This window comes from Struthio camelus, chromosome 9 (genome assembly GCF_040807025.1).
Source record: "Struthio camelus isolate bStrCam1 chromosome 9, bStrCam1.hap1, whole genome shotgun sequence".
Classification (NCBI taxonomy): domain Eukaryota; kingdom Metazoa; phylum Chordata; class Aves; order Struthioniformes; family Struthionidae; genus Struthio; species Struthio camelus.
In genome coordinates this window covers 34,020,586-34,035,667 of record NC_090950.1, presented here as the reverse complement: position 1 = coordinate 34,035,667, position 15,082 = coordinate 34,020,586, and the positions used below count along the sequence as shown (strand labels likewise).

General features: G+C 37.2%; 1 protein-coding gene across 2 annotated transcripts in view; it reads left to right on the top strand.

The window, feature by feature from the left end:
• The window catches only part of RNF13 (ring finger protein 13), a 38,336-nt gene that overhangs the window by 4,636 nt on the left and 18,618 nt on the right, over positions 1-15,082 (top strand). For both annotated transcript variants that reach the window (XM_068955126.1, XM_068955127.1), the window contains 4 exons: positions 1,507-1,629; positions 4,505-4,585; positions 9,538-9,663; positions 13,719-13,806. In XM_068955126.1, coding sequence (XP_068811227.1) covers positions 1,507-1,629; positions 4,505-4,585; positions 9,538-9,663; positions 13,719-13,806 — 418 coding nt within the window. The remainder of the gene's footprint in view (positions 1-1,506; positions 1,630-4,504; positions 4,586-9,537; positions 9,664-13,718; positions 13,807-15,082) is intronic.

Sequence of the window (15,082 nt, the reverse complement as noted above, 5' to 3'; positions counted from 1 at the left end):
CACATGTTTGTGTATTGTGAAAGCATAAATTTGAGGGCTCTGTAAGAAGTGTGGAGGAAGCTGGTCATTCACATATAGTCAATAAATTCTATGATGCGAAAGAAGAGCCTTTACGAATAATGGAAATAACGTGACAGTTCAAACTGAATCCTGTTTATCTAGATTTGGTATCTCATTGATGCCAGAAAAATAACTTTTTGAAAGACAAGTAGAAATTAATCTGCAGCCAATTTCAAGTAATACACGGATTTTTCCAAGCTGAGCAATACTGTGGATTAATATTTTAAGCGTTAACTTTTGTCTTCTCTGGAAATTCAGTCATTAACATTTATGTTGTGTTTGATAGGCCTAATTCTGTGGCTGCAAGAAGTGCTTGTTGTAGAATTGGTCAGTTTTTGATTTGAGAGATTATGGAATGAGATCTGCTACTGTTGCAGTTAATGTATGTGTTACAGTTGAGAAGGACTACAGTGCTCCTTTGTTGATCCAAAACTTTTCTTTCGAGAGGTTATCACGATGCTTTTGACTTCAGTAAGAATGCAGGGACATTCAGTAAGAATGCCTGCTCATGCAGGCAAGGCTTTCAGGCCCTTAATTTGTATCTTTAATATTTTTATGAAAAAGAATCTTTGCCTTGCAAAGGCAAAATATCAAAACAATCATTTTCCTTCCTTCCACCTTCTCTCCTCACTTTCTTTTTTGCTTTGATTAATGACAGATCAGCCGTTTTAAAGAGCAGTTTCTGTTAGAGGACATGCCCTCTCTGCTTCAAAAGACAAAAGTTATTGCTTTTTGCTGTTGGTTTTGATGAACTTTTTTTAAACAAAGCAGAACTGGCTTCCCTTTAATGTCGTGAACTCATGAAACACATATAGAATATCTTAGAGAATATTTGTGTTCTTGTTTCTAAAGGTCTCAAAAAATGCCCTCGCTTTACAGGAAAGTGAACCAGCTAAATTCCCTCTGCTGTTCAGGTCATGAGTTATATTTGAATATTTCTGAATTTCACTGAAGTTGATAGATTAGTTGGTATTTGTTACCTGCTGCTATTACGCTGATTTTTCCAATTATATACTTAGAATAAATGCTTATATTTACTCCAGTGAAGAATTTGTGAAGAATTGGGGTGATTTGGATTTATGTTAGAAGAAGGGAAGATTAAAATTAAGAAAGTCTAAGGAAGATTAGCATATACATCATGCACATGTTCATTCCTAAACACTGCTTGCGTAGCCACATGCGGCCTAAAGCCTTTTGAAGTGCTACTCTAAACATTTTTGTGCTTTATGCATGCATTCCATGGGTGTTACAGGCTTTTAGCAAAAGGCACTTCTACCTCTAAAATAATTATATAAATTAAAGATTGCTTGTCTCTCAAAAATAAACATAGGCTATCTGTTTGCATGCTTCTTTGGAAGATAAGTTTTAGCTGAGTGATAGAGTCCAGTAAAATGAAAAATACTTGCTGTATGTCTTGACTCTGTTTTGGTTATTTTGTTGTTGCAGGTATTAAATATGCTGTTGTCAATAGGAATGCTGATGTTGTCTGCCACTCAGATATACACTATTTTGACAGTTCAGTTATTTGCTTTCCTGAATCTTTTACCAGTGGAAGCAGATATTTTAGCAGTAAGTATAAGAAATTTCTTTATACATAGATGAAATATTTATAAAGTTGAATCTTATATGACGTTTCTAATTATGAATCAGATGATGCAATAAATGCTATAGCAGATTGTTTGGAATGGAATTGCCTAAACACTTGCATTTAGTACAAAAATAAGTTGTATGTTTTAAAAGCGCTTACAGATGATGTGCGCTCAGATACCGTGGTAGTGAAAGTGCTTAATTCCATTAGTCACTTACAAAGGTCCAGTATGACCAGATATCTATAGCATGTTAAAACCCTGTTAAAAGAATGCTGTGCTTATTTGCTTTAGATAGCAATTTAACTTTTGGTGATGGATGTCATTTTGTACGGTAGCTGTATATAAATAAAATAATTCTCCTATGTCTGGTATAAGCTAAGTCTGGTCGGAGTCCTTGTCAGCAAACTCCTTGTTTATGTTAGACCTAGATATTTTTTAAATAACCGTGATAATCTCTGCAACTGTTGAGGATAATATTTTCCAGATGGATAGAATTTTAAATGCTCTGTATATGTAATGTTGATAAGTAACATAATGGGCATAGGGCCAGTGGTAAAAGATGCGCATTAAGTGTTGCTAATTTTATATACTTTGTAGTTTTATGGAGGAAGTTATATCTGTCACTGTAGAATAGAGGTCCAGCTGCTAAAAGTAATTAAATATAATAACTGTAATCTTGTATTCTCTGCTAGTCACAGTGGTATCCAGAAAAGTTGTTAACGTTATAAAAATGAATTTAGGAGGAGAGGGAGAAAATCCTTGAAGCAAATTGTTCCCCCAAAAAAAAAAAATTGGTTGCAGTGTGGGATAGATGAATACTGAATTGTGGTGTTTGGGTCTTCGGATTGTTATTACTTTGTGTTACCATTTTTGTAGATAAAGATTTTAAGAAACAATGCAGATAGATAATTGTTTTATTATTCTATACTGTCATCACCATTTTACAATGAAACTTTAAACTAGCTTTCTACTGTAAAACTGATATTTTTTTCCCCTCTTCCTCTCTCCAAGCCCATGCTTCCTCTTTTCATAAGAAAGCTAATTTCCATGCTTGCTTACTTCCTCTCTTAGGGAAGATTTTAAAAAACATTAACAAAAAAATTATTCTGAAAGTTTAGCTTAATCTGTTTAAACTTCCACGTGCACTGTGTTCTAAATTAATTCCATCTGAAAATGGAAAAGTGTTTTTCATTCTAGGATACTTGGGAAATTAGGGATCTGTTACGAAAATATCTTTAAGGTAGGAAATGAAAGGATGAACTGGACGCTTATTGAAACTGTGTTATGAAAAGGAGCCAGTGGAATCCTTAAGAGATATGCAGAAGATAAGAAAATGTTTGCATGCTATTTCATGTGGAATCGGGGAGTTGAAGGCATATAGACAGCATATAGTTTTGGAAGTCTTCATGGGTTAATGAAATCCAGGCGAAATTTTAGGTTCTCCGAGGAAAGAAATTCTTTCTTTCCCTACTGACCTAGGTATATTTTTATGCTCAGTGTTCCCATATAGCTGCAGCCTCAAATCAAAGGTTATGTTTGTATAAAGTTCTGGTTTGTGTATATGAAGCGTGATTGGTTATTTTTTTAATACAGGATAAAAATAAATAGGTTTGTGACTGACTCCTAGCGTAAGTTGGGGCCAGGTAGATGATTCAGGGGAAAGCATACATGGCAGAAATCCAAGAAGAACGTTTTCAGAAAGGTAGACGAGTGAGAGATGAGGATTGAGGAAGACAATTTACTGGCATAGAGCTGTGCTGTGTGCTTTTTGAATGGGAGGTAAAGAGGAAAGGTTGTATGAAGCAGATGGCGTTAAACAGAACAAACCCCCTTCTCTTAGTTTGCTCCATTCCCACCTTTTTTCTCTACTTTTATACCAGTCTCAGAAAGGAGCTCCTTGAAATCTTACTCCTTTCAAAGGAGCAAGTTTAACCATGAAAGTGTTAGTCTTTGAATTAGAGTTTGAGTTCCCATGTCCAAGTCTGGTTATTAAGAGAGGCATTGTCGCTCTGAAATAAACATGATCCCTTGATTATTGTGTTTGGCAGCTGAATGATACAATAAATAGAGAAATATTTCTTAGTCATTAAGCTATTTAATATTAACCAACTAATGTGCGTTCAAGTCAATTGTTATATAATTCACAGCTTCTACAGGAAACTAACTTTCTTATCTGAAATGAAAATAAATTTTAGTCTACGTCATGTTTTTATTGTATGGATTCTCCATTGGCTAGCCATCTCATAGCGCTGTGAAAGATCACACAAGGACAAAGGAAACAGCTTCCACGAATTTAAGGTCTTTATAGTATTCCTCTCTTTTGAAATGGAAGTTCATAGTTGGTATAAAACAAAACTGTAAAGCTGGTTACTAACCTGAGTTAGTTACTATCCTGTGTAGATGGCAGTGAGCTAAGAAAGGATGACGTATAGAGGCTGTTCTTTGCTTACAACAAACCACTTCTTGAAAGCTGTTCTTCATTGTATATAAGTCAGTTCAAAACAACAACAAAAAAATCTGCTTTTCAGATTTTTGCTTTAGAATTTTCAGAGTTGTTTGCCGCTTCTCTTCCGCAGGTGCAGTGATACTTGAATTGTAGATAGCAGAAAGAAAGACTTAATATACAGGGTTGTTACTTGATAAATAACTTTTTTGATCACTAGATAACATAAGAATGGTGTTCCCGTATGGATGGAAGACCAGTAGAAGAAGCAATTTTACGATTTTATTAGCATTGCAAGCAGTGTTATGTCTGATAAATATTTTAATCTAAGAAGTACACAATATTATTCTTAGAATTATGTATTTCTCTCTTGTTGCAAACCTGAACTTTCTTTAAAATTTATTTCTCTTAGTATAACTTTGAAAATGGAACCCAAACCTTTGATGATCTACCTGCTAGGTTTGGCTACAGACTGCCAGCAGAAGGCCTCAAGGTAAAAAGAAAATAAATAAGTATATATTCTGAATATATAGAACAAGCATAAGTGAGGGGGGGGAAAGAAAAGTGTGGGGGTACTCTTTTTCATTACTTTTTGTATTGTGCAAGTGGCTACGTGGAATCAGCCTAGAGGCAGTAAGCTGTTTGGCTGTCACTTTTAACAACGTATAAATAAGTATTTATGACTGAGATGTACACGTTTTTAATTTCTATAAGAATTCTAGGCTGTAAATGTATTTATGCCGATCATCTTCCAAGTTTCAGTGCAGGGAAACTGCTATAAATTGCACACCGATGGAGACAGTGCCATATGGGGCATCGCATATGGGGCAGAGAGCTACTTTCCTATTTGTTCTGTCTGTAGCCTGTCTGGCCCTGAAATCTGACTCTGCAGCATTGTTGATGTTGCAATGCCGGTGAGTAAAAAAAAAAAAAAAAATGCAAAACTGATGTGGAGGTACAAGGCCTGGTCACTCTTAGACTGCATGGTGTCATGCTAATCCCAAAGGATAGGCAGAATTTACAGGGGAATAGATTGCTATAGAATTCCTGTAACTGTAAGAATTCCTCTGCAAATGAAACTTCAAGAAGATGTCTTCATTTTCATCCCCAGTGGGTTTTATTATGGGGAGGACTGCAGTTAGAGCTGGTATTGTTGTTTACCAGCTAAATTGAGAAACAGGGAGATTAAGTGATTTGCCCAGGGACAAGTAATGAGCCAATTTGTTGCATCAAAAATAGGTATAAGGAGCTTTGACGCTAACCTTTCTAACTGTTAGGCAGCCCTGTCCCTTAACTAAGATGGGGTCACCTGTGTAGAAATAATGAATTTTAGTCCAAGAAGTAATATTGAAGCTTTTCTCTTTGCCTACATGAAGATTTTACTTATTTCCAAAATGCTATGATATTGGTTGAAGTAGGATGAAAATATCATTCTTATTCAGTGCTTATGATTAGGAATTATTAGTTAATGTACAATTGTAAAAGCTATCAGATTCTGTACTAACTGGTGCCAAAGCATACAACAAAAGGAGGGCGGGTTTTTTGGCTTGCAGGGTCTGTTCGTACAGTGATCGCTCATCTGTGTCTGGGTCCTTAGAAGAACAGTTTCCCAGTTAAACGTTTTTAAGAACATATGCTAGCATTAAAAAAAAAAAAGAACTAGTGGTATTTAAGCTTTGGTTTCTATGTATGCGTTTGTTCATTTAACTATAATGTGACGTTGTGATTTGAATGGAACTTCTCTGTAGAATACATTTAGTTGCAGACGTTAGCACTCTTGTCAAAGTAAATGCTTTACGTGACGTTACGTAGCAGAAGTAATGCTTACTGTATGAGTCCTTGGGCTCTTGGGGGCCTAACTGTGACTGTGAGCACAGCCACATAGAATTTCTAGTGGATATGTTTTTTAATTGTTCTAGACAGTGTCTGTCACCACTAACTTGGCAAAGATCAGATTGTGGATGCAGTTTCACTGCTAAGACAGGTCATTATGAAAATCTATTCCTCAAAACAAAATTGCTTCTATCCATTGTGAGTTAAACTTGATGAATGGTATAAATCTATAAAATATAATTTATATAAGTTCTCAGTGAAAACAAATTTAAGGCTCTCAAGGACATATATGTCTTTAACATGATGGTAACAGACTGTGGAAGAGTTGGATGAATTAGGACTGTAGCAATAACTTCTTGATTCCCTCAGCCATACGGCTTCTTCTGATTGCCTGTGATTTAATTCTGAAACAAAGTATTTGCTTCTATTCTTACTTTCCGGTGTTTCCCCTCTTTTTAGCTGTATGATAAAGTTGCTCTAGTTTTTGAAGTGATTTGAACAAGTATGAACCTTGTAGAAATGTTCTATTTCAAAGGATGCTCCATCTCATTAGTACCCAAAAGCCTATCACACTATGACGTTATGGCACAAATATCTTATAAAGAAGCAGCCACTAGTCTGGAGAGATTTTATTTCAAATGAAGAATAAACATAACCTTTTTTAGTTGCACAGACTAGATTGTTCTGTATCTCACCAATCAAAATCTGCTATGAAGAGATATTTTTTTCAGGTAGAAACTGTAAGTGCAGGAATGGTAAAAAATTTGAATTATTTGTGAAAATTAGAAAACTTTAGTTTATTCCTGGATATTCTGAATTTAAAAAAAAAAATCACGTTGATACTCTCATGGCTGAAGCTTGAAAAAAATCAAGTACGAGGGAAATTTGATCAAGTGATGGAGGTTTACGGTATGGCAGATGTGGCATTCAATCCAAGTCCGAATTCGTGCAGTAGTTAGGAGCATGTAGTTCCTGTGTAAATTCAGGAAAAGTTTCATAGAGAAGACTGAATCAAAGATGATCAGTCTCTCGCACTGACACCTCCTGATGGCTTCTTTTATAAAATTGGTTGCTATGTTGATTAATCTCTAGCATAGCCTCTATGAACTGTCAGGCAATGGGAAATTGAAGAATTTGTTTGTTCTTTTCTAAGTGTAGACAGTGAGCTGTCATGCATATAATGAAATTAATTCTGAAAGACATACTGTTGATGTAAATAAGAGGTAAATGAAATGAAAAGTGCTTCCTGCCAGCAGTGTTTCAGCGTCGTTTGTAACTCCTTGAGAAGAGTGCTCTGAGCTTCTTCAGGGGGTTAATAGTCACAGAAGTTTAAATTTTGAAGAGATAGTTATTGATAGATTGTGGAGAAACTAGTGGAGAGTATTGATGAGGTGTGTGATAAGAGGCCGGAGCACCTAAAGAGAGAGAATTGCAGAGATTTCCAAAAGGGTAGGAAGAATTGATCTTGCTCCTCTTCACACAGAATTAATGGAGGATAACTTCACAGATGAAGCGTTCCTGCCTGCAAACAATGACTTTATTTCCTTCAACCTTTGCCCCCTCTTTTCTGTTCTGTACAACAGCGAGGCAGTAAAGGATATTCACGTGGTGTATCTTTAGATGCCGAAGTTGGGTCAGTTTCCTTAGACACTGTATGTAGTTTGGCAGGGAGGGGGAAGAGTGGAAGAGACGACAGGGTTCTGATCAGTTTTTGTTTTGTAATTCCTCTTAATTAACACTGAGATCGCTTTTCCTTAACGTGGCTGACGATCTGAGACTCCTCTCTAATTGATCTAGCTGGTGTTGAATGGGACAAGATGAAGAACACTTTAAACTGACCGTATGCTCTAGTTCTTGTGCCAGATGGTGATCTATTAACTAAAATCAATTAAAATAAAATGGTCAAACTGGCTTGCCTAATATATGGTAGTCTTGACAATTTGTGGCTTTCTGAAAGTAAAATCTTCAATAGTTCAAAGCACTCACGTTTTAAATAGTTCTAAGCAGATAAACTTCAGGCTTTGAATATCCTCCCCTTTTAATGAAGACTAACCTTTTATATCGATATGAACAAAACAATATATGTAAGCAAAACAAAACAAATTTTAAAAATTGTCATTCTGAGTCTGACAAATGAAAGGTAATAATTATTAAGAAAGTCTTATAAAAGTTTCTTTTAAACTGGGTACGATTTTCAAACTGCGTGACTAATGTAAAGTGAAAAAATCTATGGTAAAGAAGAAAACTACCTGATTCTTCTGAGTGATAAGTATCTGTATTGCCTACTGACTGAATCAGGAGCGGCACGTTTTACTCTTCACTGAACTCGTGGCATAAGTAATTTAATTGCGGCTACCAGAATGGGGGGACGGAACAGCTTGAAGTGATCGTTCTAATCCTGATATGTTATCTTTCACAGAAATAAAATGGAGACTTAGCTTAGACAGCTCGTGACATTAGTCTCTGACTTTTTTTTATGATTCCATCCCTAAAGCTAAAATGTTGTATTGGACTTTAATAAATGATCTGATAAGACCCAATTTGTCTTCACCAGTTGAAGTGGTAAGATTGACACCTGATGCACGCACGGAAACAGAGCATCTAAGGGGTTAGGCTCCTACTTATTGTGGAAAGCTCCTTTTCAAGTGACCTAGAGATTTGAACAATAAAGTAAGCATATTCCAGGAGAGGAAAAAGAAAAGGTCTTTTTCTCCTCAGAGCTGTAACAAATTGTAATGTGCAGTATAAAGGATATTCTTTCAGCGTGTATATTAAAAAAAATAATAATTCCCTTATCGGCAGTCTTTACAGAGTATTTACACCATTAGCGAGGAAAGCTCAAGGGAGCAGCCAACATGGAAAAAACCATCGTGGAGAGAGACTAGTGTTGAGGCCGTCAGTATTCAAAGGAGTGTTTTTCTTCCCAGAGAAGTTCTAGAAATCTTCAGCAGATGTTAAAGCAGCAGGTTAGGAGAGTTCTGTCCAAAACCTGTTACGTTGTGAAGTACTAACTCAGCCAGCTAAAACCAGTCCAAAAGTTGCTTCAAGACTGATATTCACAGAATTTCCTACTTCTGTGAATCTTTCAGCTGTAGCAGGTGTTACGATTGGTAGTCTTTGCATACCATATTAAACCAGCTATTTTGTAACAGTGAACCACCATCATAGTCAGTTTCACACACGTAATTTTCTTCTGTTTTCCCTTTTAACTGCCAAGTGCTAAGTTTGTGTTTGTACTTCTTGGTCTAGTATAATGCTGTTGCCTTAATTACTCAGGGTATGTCTTAGGAAAATCGATTCAACGATGATATTGTGCTATAAGCAGTGCTCTTTATACTAGTCTGTACTGCAAAGTGAGATATGAACTTCAGATGTAACTGGAAAAATTGTATTTTCTTCTGAACTTTCTAATTCTTTACACAGATTCTGATCGACGTAAATAGTCAGGGATGTAACAGAAATCTTGCTGTGATGTAGACTGAGTTGATAATAAGCGTTTGTTGGGCCCTAGTATGAATACGTACCCCTTTCTCTTTCTTTATACCTGTCTGCCAACCTTTTTGTTATGCCAAAGAGAAATAAAGCTGGTAGTATTCTATTACTGTGTTTCAGGGATTTCTAATAAATTCAAAGCCAGAGAACGCGTGTGAGCCTATAGCCCCACCTCCATTGAAAGACAACTCGTCCAGTGCTTTTATTGTGTTAATTCGAAGGCTCGAGTGCAACTTTGATATAAAGGTAAGATTTTTGTTGCTGCTGTTGTTGTTTTCATTTTAAGGTCTTAGAGAATTTACTGGTGCTGCAGAAAATATCTGTAGTTAACGTCAGAGTAGACTCTGTGAAGGGAAGAAAGAATGTTATTGTCTGCAGGCAGATAAAGGAGCGTTGTTTGTAATATGATTTAGGTTAAACTTGCGTGAGTTGCCCCACACACTGACTCAAGCAGGTAAATGAGGATGACGCTGTAGTTTTATCATAGAAAGTATTTCAGTTACAATATCAGCTTTTCTTACTGTGAGACAATCTGTTGCCCTCACTTGTACCCTTATGGCCAGGGATTATAGCAGAGGTCATGGAATGGGTATGACTTAAAAGCTCCCCAAATCTGTAAGCCTACTTTTTTTTTTCTTCTTTTTATTGTGTATTTTACAGCTGGGTCATCTCCTTGTTGTGGCTCAGAGTTGAGTCTCCACGAACAATTGCAGTGTCACAGTCGGTTGATGGTGAGAGGACACAGTGTTCTGCTCAGTAGAAACAGGCAGACGTAAACAAGTGGCAGGATGGGAAGGTTTTTAATTGGAACGGCAGTTAGATACCATATTATGAAATATTTTTACTTTAACAATTGTGACCTGAAGCTTAAGTGGAGTATACTCTGTTATGTTAAAAATACACAATTATTTTTGTTTAACTAGGATATATATGGGGCAACAAAGGATACCTTAAGAAAAATAAAGATCTTCAATTCATGATTTTCATGAACTAAAATGAGATCCAACTGTGTTTGCTGCTATGTGGCGTGTTTAGTTGCATGTTGTTGCGATTAAACATGTGAATTCTGCCCAGACTACAGATTCCAGCAGTAAAAGCAGCCGTATTGTTTGGGTAATCTAGCTTTACATCAAGCTCAGGAACTTCACATATTTTGTACTGTGAATCCTCTCACCTTGTGTGTTTATGGCTTAGTGGGAAAAGGGGGGGCAAATAGCTGCTACTTTCACATGTTTTCTTTGACTGTTCGTTTGCTGCCCCTAAGTTGACGGGACAGTTTTACTGCTGAAGATGTTGTTAATGGAACGGGTCAGAAGTTTTCTAACGGAATACTTTTTTAAATCAGAAAATACAACAAGTGCTTGCTCATTGAAAACAGCTTGTTTTGTTGAAGCAATCAGTGTTGTGACAACCAATCATAACTTGCTTGGTTTTCTGCTAATCCTTAGTTGACTTCTTGACTATATGCCTGTGAGATAAAGTCTCTGAGGCCCTTGCGTTTCCAGACTTCTAGCCTAGGTGTTTCCAGGGCTTAATAGCATCACTGCTCAAGAGCCAGCTATCCTAATAGGTAGTCCAAGGGAGTCAGCAAGCCAAGAAACTCTGGAGCTTCATCTCTAGCTGGCATTGTTAGGGTTTAGGATCCACAGGACTATAAAGATCTGGACTCCTCAGGCAGGTGACCGCTGTCCTTGGGCGTTCTGCTTGTGGACTGCTCTGGGGCCTCGAAGTGCATTTCAGAGTCATAGATCATCTGCTGTCTGGCCAGCGTGTCTTCAGCCTGAGAATCTTGCTGCTCTAAGAGTCAGGTGGTCATTGAAGAGAGCTGGCCTGAAAATCTGCATAGAAGTGCGAGTTATGTATAAGCTGTCGGATACATAGGATAGCACAGACGCAGATTTTAACAAGATTTGCTCTTTTAGTCTCGTCTATCCCTTTGTTTTATATGTAAAACTACAAATTCAGGTGAATAGCTGTTTCTTGGTTTTATTACGTATGAATCTTTACTAGGTGTCTTTCCTCCTATGTCTGTCTTCTCATCTAGTGATTTCTTACAGAAAGGATGATGTCTCAATAGGAGAAGGGTAAAGGCTGGAAGCAACTGAAAGAGGCTCAGGGCTCTGATGTGTCTTCCTTGTTATAACTGATCGCTACTGGTGTTGGTGAGCTGTGTGGGAAAGGACAATCGGTGGTGGTACTGTGATTTGAACTCCTGCGTAATTACAAAACTCATCCCTCAAGCCTGCATTGAGGGTCTGGTCATCACTGACTGTGAAATATGTTTGTCGGCAGCATGCAGGGACTATCCCGTGTTTTTGGCCTACCTAGAAGGTTCACCCAGCAGAATAAACATGATGTAAAATTATGGTACGTGTGGAAATATATATTAGAATGATCTTGAATTATATAAAATTTAGGTAAAGATATCGCATGTTAGAATTCCGCCTCTTTGGGCACAGAAGCCAGCAAACACATTGTTACGTGTACGTCATTCTATGTATGCATCATGCATATTTTCTGTAATGACATAATATTGGGCAGACTCCAGGCCATGCTTCTATCTTTACAACTAACACTGATTTTAAAAATACTGAGAAGCCCCAAGGGTGTCTGTGTATTCCCATAATGTTGTTTTGCTGTTTGGTATAGTCGTTAGGCATGCAGCGAGGGAATCTGAACTGATGCCAATCTGAGGTATGTAACTGTTGAGTAAGGAGCCGATTGTCATGTTCTTATAATGGAAAGTCACTATTTAGTAAGAAACCACTTCCTGAAGCTGTGTCACCCTGTTTAGATGTGTGTTAAAAATGGTTTAATACTTCAGTTGTAGCACACAATGTTTTTATCTTTGGGGCCCTGGGTAGCTAGGGTGAATAGGCAAATGTAGCTGGTTTTACAGCTAGATGGTGCCTTTAAATCTGTGCTCGTGGTAGCACGTGCAGAAGGTGCTTGGCTGTGGTCGTGATTTCTGAGCAGTGTGCCTTTGACAGTGAGCCTGTTTTACAACTGTAATATGAGCCCTGTTTAAACTGTTCTATCTAGACAGCATTTAAATGAAAACAGTACTACTTGGAAACACTGCAGGGTAATAGATGTTTTTCTTATTTCAATGCATTGATAGAGGGTGGTGCTGTGCTTAGATAATGAAAAAAACAGTAGTAAAAGTTCTGTTTCTGTTCAAAACAAGGACAGAAAAACAGTTATGACAAGATAAAACAGTAAGTTGCTTTAAAGAAGGGTAGTGATAGACACTCCTTTCTTCCTGCAGGAGTTTGTGGAAAATATTCCAGTGTATATAGTCTTTGGTCTCATAGTGCTCATCTTATATCTCTAGGAATGTTGCCGTTTTCCTATTTAAATAAAAATCCTACAAAAACAAACTAAAATTTACTTTTTAAAAATTCTGCTATTTAAATAAAAATAATAAAAAAAAGTCACACCTGGGGTGCTGTGCCCAGTGCTGGACTCCCAGTACAAGAGAGACATGGATGGACTGGAGCAAGTCCAGCCAAGGGCCACCAAGGTGCTTCAGGGACTGCAGCATCTCACAAACGTGGAGAGGCTGTGAGAGCTGGGACTGCTCAGCCTGGAGAAGAGCAGGCTCCGGGAGGGGATCTTACCAGGGCATATACATACCTGATGGGAGGGAGTAAAGAGGATGGGGCCAGGCTCTTCTCAGCGGTGCCCAGCGACAGGACGAGAGGCAACGAGCACGAACTGAAACACAGGAAATTCTGTTTGGACATAAGAAAACACTTTTTCCTGTGGGGGTGGTGGAACACAGGCATAGGATGCCCAGAGCAGTTGTGGAGTCTCCGTCCTTGGAGATATTCCCAGCCCTGCTGGACGCAGGCAGGAGCAACGTGCTCTAGGTGACCCTGCTTGAGCAGGGAGTTGGACCAAAAGATCTCCAGAGGTGCCTTCCAGCCTCAACTGTGCTCTGATTCTGTGATATGAGCTATCAAGTGATAACTTACTTTGATAAACTAGAAGTTATAGCCTTTATTTTCAAATTAGATTAAATATTATTTTTATCTACACATGAGCAGATTTTAATCTTGTTTTTAATGTATATAAAATCTGTCTGCCTACAGATGGCATCTAATGCTTTTTCTGGAAAAATACCATAGAATTGTATGAGTACGATAACTGTATGATTTTGTTTTGAGTTTTCTCTCGTTTCAGAAACGAAAATGAAGTTGTGCTGATATTTAAAATTCCTGAAAGTGCATCCTGACTTACAGAAGACCAACAAGTTACAGTATTTGGAAGCAGTATTAAGTACTTTTTACGTCTTACAGGTTTTAAACGCACAGAGAGCTGGGTACAAGGCCGCGATAGTTCACAACGTTGATTCTGATGACCTCATAAGCATGGGATCCAACGACAGTAAGTACAGGTATCACTTCTTCTCCTGTTTGAAAATCATTTCACCCACCAGAGTATGCAGTATTAAAATCAATTTAAAATATTTTGACCAATTCTCAGTATAAAAGCAAATCCTCCTGCTTTTAATGTTTTAAAATGATATGTTAGTGTGAGAATATGTAGGTATACTTGTGTATTCTTTGTGATGTTACAGTTTTACGTTCTCTGTTCTGTTTTCCTTTAGATTTTGGTTGAACTCTTCTGGGTTAAATGGTTAAATTTATGAGATAGATTTATATGACTGACATTATTGGACTGACTTGGATAGATTTGTATGATTGACTTTCCTGAGCTTGGGAAATGGCTAGAGTGTGGTTAATTACTTGTGTTGATTGTTTTTTCATGTATTTCTACTTAGTAGTCAAAAACTCTACTGTATCAGAAGGAAATCAAACATTAAAATGCACCTTTTTAATAAGTATTGGCTAGTGCTTCCATTTTGCTGTTGCACTGTTGTGTGCATTTTTTCTGTTCGAGTAAACCTTTCATGTGAACGTATATTGCGTGTACATATTTTCAGTTTTTCAATCGGAAGAAATGCCTTTAGAGAACAATGTGCTGTTTTCTGTGTTGATTCCGATTTTACTCGTTCACAGAATGACTATATACAGAACGTCTTGTAATCTAGCCAAAATGTTGATTTCGTTTTACAGTGTGTTTTTTCCCTGCGAAATATCGCAAAACTCACAGAAAATTTACTGCTGAGAATTTAAGAAGTTTTTATCGTTAAAAATACCATCTTCTTCAAAATATCACTGTTTCTGTAAGAATGTTTAACGCTTACCCAAATGACTAGATCTACAAATTTTGTTCATGTCCATGTAGTGCTCTTATGACTTTCTCTGGCATTTGATTTTTTTTTTGTCCAGTTTCTTGAGCTTAAAATGGAACAAGAACAGTAATGAGAACCAAAAAGCCCTTTCCCAGTATTTGCCAGCATTGAGTAAAATAGGAAATTAACTTTCGGCAAGTGAAGAAGCTGTGTGAATATGATTTTAATAAATTCTCAACCCATGTGAAACTTAAGTTTCAGATTTCACTACAAACTCAAAACGCAGAACCCAACAAACCCCTAATTGAGGTAGTCTGGAGTTATGTTAAGCCATTTGTGCTGACCTGACGTAATTAAAAATATATTGTTTTTCATAGTTTCTTTGGGGTACTGAATGCTTTGATATTGATTTAAGCTTAAGATTCTTTTGACCCTGAAATGTGAAGTGTTAAGTCAGGAGATGCA